Raw genomic sequence first — 12,918 nt, 5'->3', positions numbered from 1 at the left:
ATGTACCTCCAGCCCAAAGAATGTTCTATAACAGGCCCTCCAATGTACAGTGGCGAGATTGGTTTTGTCACATCTTTGTTCCTCCATGATGATTGATATAAGCCACAGTCGTGATGTTGTCAGACTGAAATCTGATAAATCTGGCCGAAGCCAGCTGAGGCCACGTCTGAAGAGCATTGAATATCGCTCTTAATTCCAGAATATTTATCGGTAGGAGGGCCTCCGCCTGAGTCTGCAAACCCTGTTCTTTCAGGGAATTCCAGACTGCACCCCAGCCCAGTAGGCTGGCGTCTGTCGTCACTATAACCCACGCTGGCCTGCAGAAACACATTCCCCGGGACAGGTGATCCTGTGACAACCACCAAAGAAGAGAGTCTCTGGTCTCTTGATCCAGATTTATCTGAGGAAATAAATCTGCATAATCCCCATTCCACTGTCTGAGCATGGATAGTTGCAGTGGTCGGAGATGTAAGCGAGCATATGGAACTACGTCCATTGCCGCTACCATTAGTCCGATTACCTCCATACACTGAGCCAATGACGGCCGAGGAATGGAATGAAGAGCTCGGCAGGTGGTCAAAATCTTTGATTTCCTGACCTCCGTCAGAAATATTTTCATGCCCACCGAGTCTATCAGAATCCCTAGAAATGAAACTCTTGTGAGAGGGCAGAGAGAACTCTTTTTTACATTCACCTTCCACCCATGAGATTTTAGAAAGGCCAACACTAAGTCCATGTGAGACTTGGCTAGTTGGAAAGTTGACGCTTGAATAAGGATGTCGTCTAGATAAGGCGCCACTGCTATGTCCCGTGGCCTTAGGACCGCCAGAAGGGACCCTAGCACCTTTGTGAAGATTCGTGGCACCGTGGCCAACCCAAAGGGAAGAGCCACAAACTGGTAATGCTTGTCCGGAAAGGCAAACCTGAGGAATTGGTGATGATCTTTGTGGATAGGAATGTGTAGATACGCATCCTTTAAGTCCACGGTGGTCATATATTGACCCTCCTGGATCATTGGTAAAATAGTCCGAATGGTCTCCATCTTGAAAGATGGGACTCTTAGGAATTGGTTTAGGATCTTGAGATCTAGAATTGGTCTGAAGGTTCCCTCTTTTTTGGGAACCACAAACAGATTGGAGTAGAACCCCTGCCCCTGTTCTGCTTTCGGAACTGGGCAGATCACTCCCATGGTAAAAAGGTCTTCTACACAGCGTAAGAATGCCTCTCTTTTTGTCTGGTTTACAGACAATTGAGAAAAATGGAATCTCCTCCTTGGAGGAGAATCTTTGAAATCTAGAAGATACCCCTGGGTTACGATTTCTACAGCCCAGGAGTCCTGAACATCTCTTGCCCAGGCCTGAGCAAAGAGAGAGAGTCTGCCCCCTACTAGATCCGGTCCAGGATCGGGGGCTACCCCTTCATGCGGTCTTGGTGGCAGCAGCAGGCTTCTTGGCCTGTTTACCCTTGTTCCAAGCCTGGTTAGGTCTCCAGACTGGCCTGGATTGAGCAAAGTTCCCCTCTTGCTTTGCAGCAGGGGAAGAGGAAGCAGGACCACCTTGAAAGTTTTGAAAGGAACGAAAATTATTTTGTTTGGTCCTTGTCTTATTTGACTTATCCTGAGGGAGGGCATAACCCTTCCCTCCAGTGATATCTGATATGATCTCTCAATTCAGGCCCGAATAGTGTCTTACCTTTGAAAGGGATGGTCAAAAGCTTAGATTTTGATGACACATCAGCTGACCAGGACTTAAGCCATAACGCTCTACGCGCTAAAATGGCAAAACCTGAATTCTTTGCCGCTAATTTAGCCAGATGAAAAGCGGAGTCTGTAATGAAAGAATTAGCTAGCTTAAGTGCCCTAATTCTATCCAGAATATCATCTAATGGGGTCTCCACCTGAAGAGCCTCTTCCAGAGCCTCAAACCAAAAGGCAGCTGCAGTGGTTACAGGAACAATGCACGCCATAGGCTGGAGAAGAAAACCCTGATGAACAAAAAATTTCTTTAAGAGACCCTCTAATTTTTTTAACCATAGGATCTTTGAAAGTACAACTGTCCTCAATAGGTATAGTTGTACGCTTAGCCAGAGTAGAAATAGCTCCCTCCACCTTAGGGACCGTCTGCCACGAGTCCCGCATGGTGTCAGATATGGGAAACATTTTCTTAAAAACAGGAGGGGGAGCGAACGGAATACCTGGTCTATCCCACTCCTTACTAACAATGTCCAAAATCCTCTTAGGGACCGGAAAAACATCAGTGTAAACAGGAACCTCTAAATATTTGTCCATTTTACACAATTTCTCTGGAACTACAATAGGGTCACAATCATCCAGAGTTGCTAAAACCTCCCTGAGCAATAAGCGGAGGTGTTCCAGCTTAAATTTAAATGCCGTCATATCTGAATCTGTCTGAGGGAACATCTTTCCTGAATCAGAAATCTCTGAACATTGTGAGGGTATATCGGATACGGCTACTAAAGCGTCAGAAGGCTCAGCATTTGTTCTTAACCCAGAGCTACTGCGCTTCCCTTGCAACCCTGGCAGTTTAGATAAAAACTCTGTGAGGGTAGTATTCATAACTGAGGCCATATCTTGCAAGGCGAAAGAATTAGACACACTAGAGGTACTTGGCGTCGCTTGTGCGGGCATTACTGGTTGTGACACTTGGGGAGAACTAGATGGCAAAACCTGATTTCCTTCTGTCTGAGAATCATCCAGTGCCAAACTTTTATAAGTCAAAATATGCTGTTTGCAATTTATAGACATATCACTACAAGTGGGACACATTCTAAGAGGGGGTTCCACAATGGCTTCTAAACAAATTGAGCAATGAGTTTCCTCAGTGTCAGACAAGTTGAACAGGCTAGTAATGAGACAAGCAAGCTTGGAAAACACCTTATTTAATGAAAAAACAACAATTTTCAAAAACGGTACTGTGCCTTTAAGAGAAAAAAATGCATACACAAACTGCAAAACTGCTTAAAATTACTCCAAAATTTCCGAAATTTTTGCAGTAGACACACTAAGCTATGGTAAAATTGCACCACAAGCAATATAACATTTAACCCCCAAATAAGCAAACCGGATTGACAAACTGCCAAAAAACGGTAAAAACCCCTGTCAGCACCTTGCCACAGCTCTGCTGTGGCACCTACCTGCCCTTAGGGATAGATAATGGGGGATAAGGCTTCGATTAGGCCCAAGAACTCCTCCAGGACCCTCCGGTGTCGTAGCTTGCTGCCTGACTGTATGAAACAACTGCGCAACTAAGGCACGAAATTAGGCCCCGCCCACCACACTCGATGTTGCTAAGGCCCTTAGAAAAATCTACCAAGAGTTTTTCCAGTCATGTGGGTTATCAAAACCCCAAAAAAGCCAAGTGTACCCTCAATATAGATGTCCCTTCAAATAATAAAAAAAAAGTTACTCCCAGAACACATAAACGTTTGGTTATCTATCATTCAAACTGAGTGCCCATAAGTTAAGCCCTTAATGCAAGCAAGTAAAGCCCCTTCAAAGACTAGGATTACTGCTTACCCTTACCGGGATACTGTCAGCCTTTCCGAGTTATCACAGTCTCTACAGAAAAAATGACTGAACATACCGCATTGCTGTATAGCAAGAAACCGTTCCTCACACTGAAGTTTTCCTGTACTCCTCAGCTTCTGTGCGAACAGCAGTGGACCTTAGTTACAAATGCTAAGATCATCATCCTCTAGGCAGAAATCTTCATCCATCTCCTGCCTGAGAGTAAATAGTACACACCGGTACCATTTAAAAATAAACTCTTGCTTGAAGATAAAATAAAAACTAACAGTTTATCACCTCTTTCACTTTACCCTTCCTGCTTAGAGCCGGCAAAGAGAATGACTGGGGAGTGGAGTTAAGGGGGGAGCTATATAGACAGCTCTGCTGTGGGTGCTCTCTTTGCCACTTCCTGTTAGGAAGGATAATATCCCACAAGTAAGGATGAAACCGTGGACTCGGTACATATTGCAAAAGAAAATAAATGTTTAAACCAATTCTTAGTTGAGCAAGCCTTCCACACAACTTCAGCATCAGAAGGAGGAATTATACTGCCTGAATCCGAAATTTCACCCTCAGATGCACCCGAAGAATCTTCATCCTCAGACTTCTGAGAGGAAATACTTTAATTAGTCACTTCAGGATCAGAAACCTTACTTACTGTTTCTTTAAATTTCCTTTTGCGTTTTCCCTACAGCATGGGAAAAGCAGACAGCGCCTCAGATACCGCAGAAGATACCTGGGCTGTAATATCTTGCAAAATAACTCCAGACAGAGCATGAGAGGAAACGCAGGGCACTGCATGTGCAGATAAATAGGATTGGGACACTTGAGGAGAAAGCTGCGGCACATCTGAAACAGGAGGCTCCTGAACAGCATCCGCCTTAGCTAATGATGGCTCAGGGTCAAAAAGTCTCACCGAGATTACGAGTTTTGCGGTAACAGGGGTGCATTGCTAACGAGCAGCTTTTTTTCACCGCTTACTTAAGACAACGCTGGTATTACAGGTTTGTTTTTTTTAAACCCGGCGTTAGCCGCAAAAAGGTCAGCGTAGAGCAAAATTTAGCTCCACATCTCACCTCAATACCAGCGTTGCTTACGGTAGCGGTGAGCTGGCAAAACGTGCTTGTGAACAATTTCCCCATAGGAAACAATGGGGCAGATTCAGCTGAAAAAAAAACCTAACACCTGAAAAAAAGCAGCGTTCAGCTTCTAACGCAGCCCCATTGATTCCTATGGGGAAATAAAATTTATGTCTACACCTAACACCATAACATGAACCCCAAGCCTAAACACCCCTAATCTTACACTTATTAACCCCTAATCTGCCGTCCCCAACATCGCCGACACCTGCATTATATTTTTAACCCCTAATCTGCTGCTCCGGACACCGCCGCCACCTACATTATCCCTATGAACCCCTAATCTGCTGCCCCCAACATCGCCGACACCTACATACTATTTATTAACCCCTAGTCTGCCCCCCCAATGTCGCCGCAACCTACATACATTTATTAACCCCTAATCTGCCACCCCCATTGTCGCTGCTACTATATTAAATGTATTAACCCCTAAACTTAAGTCTAAACCTAAGTCTAACACCCCCCTAACTTAAATATAATTTAAATAAAACAAAATAAAATTACTACAATTAAATCAATTATTCCTATTTAAAACTAAATACTTGACCAGGAGGCGGAGCTTAGCCACGCTGGACGATGGCTGCAGTTTGCTAGAGCTCCTATCTCCCTTCCCTGCAAAATTAGCTCCAAAGGCATGTAATAGTTCCTAGATTATCTCCTAACCCTTCCCTTGGAACCATTGAAGCTCCCCCAACCCTTCCAATGCTGCTGTCTGGTCCTATATAAATGACAAAGGGATTTATCAGTGCCGGAGGTCTGAGGGACTAACAGCGGGCAGCTCCTATACGACACTATCTGCAAAACTTACCGGATCCTTCCGTCAGCACATACCCGGAGCCCCCTAACTGCCCGGATCACTCCAATACTGGGAAAGGTCTTCAGCATCGGGCGGCGGACCACTCACTTCAGCTCTGCGTGCGCTTGACTCGCAGCAGCTCTCCCGGCCGCCATCTTGCCTCCACGTGGCCGCCCGCATTCACTTCTCCTTTGCTCGGCCGCAGGACAGATCGGGTCAAGAAAAACCTGACGACAACCCATGACACAGCAGTGAGTACCTTTACAGTTAAATAATATTGGGGGCCTGCATCACCAGACCGGGGACACGAATCCCCAGAATAGCAACCATAGGCTCAGTATAAGATAGAGGGAGGCCTGCACTCTGAGACAGGGGGATCCTTGAGCTCAAGTTTAATATAAGTAATCTAACCTTGGGGACTTATACAACTCCAGCAGCCTAAGCTACTTATCCCCCTCACTGCCGCAAGCCCACAACTTCAGATCAGGGACATAACTCTCATCTGCACAATATACAGTGCCGCCGGACATCCTCAATTCCTCCACAGCAATTCTGGAACGAGACTATCCCCCAGCTTCTCATATTTTTACAATCAAAATATAAAACAGAGGTCTGTAGTACTGTCTACTTTTGCAAAAAAAGACATTGATTAGTTTTATGCCTGCACTGACTGCATCCTGTTACCAATGTGATGCCTTGCAAAAAGAATAATAAATCAGACAAACCTGCTGTTAATAAAACTCTAAACCACTACCTCAAACCTGTGGAGACCCCTACACAAACCGCCACAGCAGACATACCACCTTCTCTAATACCTGGGCCCCTCCAGATGCAGCCAGAGGAGAATCCCACAGACATGTACTTAACAAAAAAGGACATTACACATCTTTCCTCAAAAGAGGACATCAAGGAAGTTATGCAGGAGATGAGGAGCCTGTTTGGAGACCTCCGCAGGGACATAGGGGCACTTGACCAGAGGGTAGTCACCTTAGAAGAAAAACAAGCATCTACAGAAAAAAAACGTTCAGACAAGCACCACACAATTAACTGAACATTCCCATAAGATCAACGCCCTAGCAGACAAGCTAGAAGACCTAGAAAATAGGTGCCGACGCAATAACCTGCGTATACGGGGGGTCTCAGAGACTGTTTTCCCCCCTGCCATAGAGGGTTACTTACAAGCCTTATTTAAAATCATAAAAGACGACCCAGCTGTGGATGACATCTCTATTGAAAGAGCTCACAGAGCTATTAGACCTAAACCACCCCCAAAAGCACCACCAAGGGACATCATAGTCAAATTCCTGCGGTACAAAGACAAGGAGGACCTACTCCGCTGCGCAAGGGCCAAACATCCAATCTATCACGCAGGTGAGGAAATCTCTTTATTCGCTGACCTCTCTCAGTCTACTTTACAAAAAAGGAGAGAAATGGCCCCCCTTACCATTGCATTAAGGAGACACAAAATCCAGTATAGATGGGGCTTTCCTGTATCCCTCATAGTTTCCTACAACAACAAATCAGCTATCTTTAGACCTGGGGACGACCCTGAATCCTTTTGCAATGACCTCTCATTTCCATTTGTCCTAAAAGAGGTCAGCGGGTCGGCCCCCCGCCTACCGGAAAACCACAGATCTCGTCAAGCCTCTATAAATGAGACAACATCAAGCTAAGAGGACCTTTTGAACTCTGTGATAGATCCCCCCCCTTACCACGGGCCCCCTCTGCACGAGACTTTGCCACCCAGTGGTATCGGGGGAGAACAGGAACAGGGAAAAACAGAAGAAGAAAAGAAATAGGAGAAAGCTAGAGAAATAAAGAAATAATAAAGTTTAAAGGGACAGTCAACACTTACTTTAACATGTTTTTATATTGAAAATAACAAAACGGAGGTCCGCCTACACTATACCCCTCCTGCCTTGCCGCCTTGCTTCTGTCCTAATCAGCGGCGCTAACTACTCTAATACCCAGTAAATATGGATGCCGGACTCCCCCCACCATTACGTAGCTGCCTTCTTCAACTGATAAGCAAATCAGAATCCAGGCATCGGACAGAAATTGCAAGCGCGTGCAATTCCAGTCCGAGGACTGGATTCTGATTTGCTTATCAGTTGAAGAAGAAGGCAGCTACGTAATGGTGGGGGGAGTCCGGCATCCATATTTACCGGGTATTAGAGTAGTTAGCGCCGCTGATTAGGACAGAAGCAAGGCGGCAAGGCAGGAGGGGTATAGTGTAGGCGGACCTCCGTTTTGTTATTTTCAATATAAAAACATGTTAAAGTAAGTGTTGACTGTCCCTTTAAAGTAACTGAACTTGCCTCCATACTTTTACCTGTCTGTGAAGCATGAGCCTCATGGTTTATGTTCTGGACATCCTCACAGGAAGCCGCGGGGCCCTTCCCGCGAAGGAATACGTATCCTTTTTGCACTAAGGACTGACTGCTGGTCCACCAAGTCTTTTTGTTATATATATATATATATATATATATATATATATATATATATATATAATATGTCCTCGTTTCAGTTCCCTCAACAGCAGTGTTGGTGATGTTGTTCTTAATGTTTGATCTTTACATATGTTTAAATGGTTATATCTGTTATGGGTTCTCTGGACCTCTTTGAGGCCTATATCACCCCACACCGGGGCTGAGAGGTAGGATGTGAATTATTCTAAGCAAGAAATAGATAGTTAAATATGCCTCCTCCTCTCTCCCATCCCTCCTCCCTGCATCTTTCCCCCCACCCTCTCTCCCCTCCCCCTTCCATCCTCTTTACCCTTCTAATCACTCCCTTCATCCCTTTTCCTTCCCTCTCCTATCCACCTCCCCCATTCCCTCGATTCTAGAAAAGAAACATACAAGATTTGGAGCCCAATACTGCCCTTGCCTGTTCGAAATGTTTTGATAAAGTTGATTAGCAGAAACCTAAACTTTTGCACTTTCTTATGACAGTTGAAATGTTTTTGTATACATGTTTAACCTGTTTTGTTTGTCAAGAGCATCCCAGACCCCTCAGGGGCCTGATCTGTTTAGCATGGGGGGGGGGGGGACTAAGTTTCAATCCTGCTTACATGAAACAGAAGAAAGGGTCAATTCTTGCTCTTCTCCCCTCTCCTGTCCCCTCCCTTAACACCACTCATATCCTTCTCCTTCTACTCTCCTCCTTCTTTCCCCCACATTCTCTATCCTCACTTCCTCCCCCTACCCCGCCCTCCTTTCCCTTCTAACTTCACTCACCCTCCTCCCCCTCTCATATCACTATAAGTGACATGCCTTTTGGAATCAATGATTAATCAACTCTACATCTTTACAAGCCGGACAGGGAGATACCCCCTCCAGGTGTCTTCACTTTCTACTTTCTTACTCGTACTCTAAACAAGAGTTCTTTCTTTACACTCTTTTCTCACCCTCTGGCCCCCCCACCTTCTCGTTACGTCTGAGAGCTCTGTCTTACCTAAATCTCCCTCTTCTTCACTTATCTACATACCCCTTATCACCTTAACCCTCCCCCCTTTTTTTTTTTTTTTTCCTTTCTCTCTCTTCCCTCTCCCCCTTAGCACGTATTTCAACCATGGCGGGTAAACTGAGCAGATTTCAAGAGCATAATCTGTTAATTACTACTATAAATGTCAAAGGCCTTAACAGTCCTGGCAAAAGGTCTATAGCATGTAGGGAATTCTCCAGGCTAGGGAGCCAGATCCTTATGGTTCAGGAAACTCACTTTCAGAAAGGTAAGGAACCTAAATGGAATACCCCACAATTTCCCATCACCAGTTTTGCTTCAGGACCACATAAGAAGGGAGGGGTAGGTGTTCTGATCCATAGATCCCTTCCCTTCCAGGTTACACAAATTGACAAAGACCCCGAGGGACATTATATTCTTTTGATAGGACAACTATTTGGCCAGCAACTCTCATTGCTGAATATCTATGCCCCAAACCAGGCCCACACCACCTTTTTTAAAAAGATCTCAAACCTAATCTTGGACAGGGTCAAGGGGACTCTGTTTCTGGGCAGGGACTTCAACTTGGCCTTTGATCCGGGGCTGGACTCCTCTAGAGGAGTCTCGTCCGTCCCTAGGTCCAAATTGAAAACAATAAAGCAACTATTTCACAACCTTCATCTGCATGATATATGGAGGACCTTACACCCACAGACTAGAGACTACTCTTACTACTCACCCCCTCACAATTGCTACACTAGGATAGATCATATCTTCACTGACGCGGACGGTTTATCATTGACTACCCAATGTAAGATTGGCCAGATAACCTGGACTGATCATGAACCTGCTCGGTTCAGTGGCCTGACCTTCCTATAACATCCAAAATTTGGAGGCTGGACGATTCCCTTTTAGAAGACCCCATTGCGCTTGCAGATCTGAAAAGGGATGTTGCGGAGTACTTTTTGCTGAACGGCAATTCGACAGCTTCGCTTCAATGCGAATGGGAAGCCCATAAATCCCTTATGTGAGGTATATTTATCAAGTGTAAAGCTAGGATTCTTAGGCAAGCTAGAGAGAAGCACACAAATCTTTTGAACAGAGTTGGGACTCTGGAATCTGCTCATAAACGCAACACAGCTAGCGACACCCTTAGAGACGAACTGTTTAAAGCTAGAGCAGATCTTAAGGCGCATTGTAACGCTCTCCACCTGAGGCAACACTACTACGAAGGAGGAGACAAACCAGGCAAGGCTTTGGCTAGATGCTTGAGGAGAAAACAGTTATCCTCTTACATTCACAACCTCCAATCCTCGGAGGGTCATTTAATAAAAAGCAATAAAAACATAGCGTCCACTTTTAGACACTACTACAACAAACTATACAACATTCAGCAACCCGGGGTTCAAACACAGGGAGAAGCTCTCTCCTCAGAACATACCGACCACCTTGACAGCTACTTCCAGGGACTAGACTTGCCCACCCTAAATGATGAAGGGAAAACACACTTAGAATCACCTATCACACTTGAAGAAGTAATACAAGCAATCAAAGACTCCCCATCAGGGAAAAGCCCAGGCCCAGATGGTTACACAATGTGTTATTACAAGAAATTATCAGAAGTTCTATCTCCCCACCTATTAAAACTATTTAATGACTTAAGAAATAATCCATCTCTATCTAAAAACCTATTAGAGGCCCATATCACCGTTCTCCCCAAACCAGGCAAGCCTGCGATTCGTCCTGAAAACTTCCGTCCCATCTCTCTCATCAATACAGACATGAAAATCCTAGCTAAAATTTTGTCCACTAGATTAAACAAATATCTCCCTACTCTGATATCCTGCGACCAATCCGGATTTATTCCGGGTCGGGAAGCCAGAGATAATGTCATCAAGACCATTCATCTTATTAATTTCGCTAAAGCCTCAGGCACACCTCTGGTCCTCTTCTCGTCTGACGCGGAGAAGGCCTTCGACAGGGTTCGTTGGTCTTTTCTGCGCCGGGCTATGACTGAGATGGGAATCCCGGAATCCTTTCTACATATGTCCTTCGCTTTGTACTCCAACCCCAATGCGAGAATGAGAGTGAATAACACCTTGTCAGAGCCTTTCCTCATAAACAATGGTACCAGGCAAGGCTGTCCATTATCCCCCTTGCTTTTTGCCATCTCCGTAGAAATTCTAGCCCAGAAGGTTAGGAACAACACTAAGATTAAAGGCCTCAGAATAGGGCATATGGAACATAAACAAGCGCTATACGCTGATGACATCTTGTTCTCCCTGACAGAGGCGGAGAGCTCCATGCCTGAGTTGCTGGCGGAGTTAGAAGCTTACGGTAATGTGTCTAACTTTAAACTTAATATATCAAAATCAGAAATACTGAACATCAATACCTCCCATAAAGTCCTACAGGACATTAAAGACACCTATGGAGTCCCTTGGGCCCCACGTACATTGAGGTATCTGGGCGTTCAACTGACATCCAATACTCAAGATCTTTTCAAGTTTAATTACTGCCCCCTGAAAATTGATATAACACGAGACTTGTCCTCCTGGAGAAACAAACCCCTGTCCTGGCTAGGCAGGATAGGGGTGATAAAAATGAACATCCTTCCCCGGATCTTATATCTAATGCAAGTACTGCCCATACAGCTCCCAGACAACTATCTCTCTCATTTACAAAAGATAATAGACCAATTTATATGGGCTGGTACCAACCCCAGAGTCTCAAAGAAAACACAATACCTTCCCAGAGATAGTGGGGGGTTGGGGATCCCGAACCTTTCAGCTTATAAACAAGCGATAGTACTCCGCCATATAGCAGAATGGGCTCATAACACCGAGAATAAGACATGGCTCCAGTTAGATAGGGACATCCTCAAGGTAAATAATGTAGCAACACTAGCCTGGACCCCTGCACAACAGAGACCCAAACATATACAACAATACCTCATTACAGCACATATACTATCAGAATGGGACAAAATAATGTCTACCACGACACATATTTCTTCTAAAATTGGCCCGCTCTCTCCGTTGCTAGAAAACATTGATCTCCCTTATCATAGGCTGAAAAACAAAATATTGACCCCATACCCTCTTAGGACCGGCTCTATCTGCTTCATTGCGGAGGGGGGTGGGCTGAAAACGCAACAGACTTTAGCGGAGTCTCATGGGGGAATTTTCTCCTCATGGCTCCATTATAACCAACTGATCCATTATATCTCACACCACAAACACAGAACAGACTTCGGGAGAACCCTTACACACTTCGAGAAGCTTTGTACACAAACTAGTTACCCTAGTCACCTGATTTCCAAATGATATAAACTCATTGTTGCTCCCCCCACGGCCCCCCTCCCATCATACACAACCTCATGGCAGCGGGAACTGAACCAAGACATTGACCCTGAGATGTGGTTAAGAGCATTTAAGCTCATCAAGTGCTCCTCAGTTTCGGCAAAAGTACAAGAAATTCACCTTAAGCTTACTAGCCGATGGTATCTGACACCACTGAGACTGAGCAAGATGTTCCCCGGCACAACCAACACATGTTGGAGAGGGTGTGGGGAAGTGGGTTCTCTCTTCCATATCTGGTGGAGCTGTCCCCACTTGACTTGTTACTGGAAGGCGGTGTTCCAGGCTATGTCGGACGTGCTGGGAACAGCGGTCCCACTGGTGCCTGAGACATTAATATTATGTTCCGTACCCCAATTTACAGCAAGGGGCAAACGAGCTCTGTTTCTGCTGATGCTGACAGCGGCCAAAAAGATCATTCCAAAATACTGGAAAACACAAACAACCCCCTCAGAACAAGAATGGCGGAATCAGGTGGAAGACCTGCTATTGCTTGAGAGATACCATTATCTGAAAGTCCACAAATTAGACACCCATGAACTTTTAGTAGCATACTGGAACAAAACCATATAGCACTGTTGGCCACTCATTTGGGGGATAAAGTCTTCTTCCATGAGAGGTAACCCCACCCCAGGGCTTCGCCCTACCTCCCTC

At 45.2% G+C, this 12,918-nt stretch overlaps 1 protein-coding gene across 1 annotated transcript in view; it reads right to left on the bottom strand.

Moving 5' to 3' along the window:
• FCHO1 (FCH and mu domain containing endocytic adaptor 1) overlaps positions 1–12,918 on the bottom strand; it is an 802,768-nt gene that overhangs the window by 443,824 nt on the left and 346,026 nt on the right. Inside the window, exon 13 of the mRNA XM_053702869.1 lies at positions 9,452–9,464. Within this exon, the coding sequence (XP_053558844.1) occupies positions 9,452–9,464 (13 nt within the window). The remainder of the gene's footprint in view (positions 1–9,451; positions 9,465–12,918) is intronic.

The sequence above is a fragment of the Bombina bombina genome, chromosome 2 (assembly GCF_027579735.1).
Source record: "Bombina bombina isolate aBomBom1 chromosome 2, aBomBom1.pri, whole genome shotgun sequence".
NCBI lineage: Eukaryota > Metazoa > Chordata > Amphibia > Anura > Bombinatoridae > Bombina > Bombina bombina.
The sequence above is the reverse complement of the archived record's forward strand: the minus strand, read 5'-3'. Positions and strand labels throughout refer to the sequence as shown.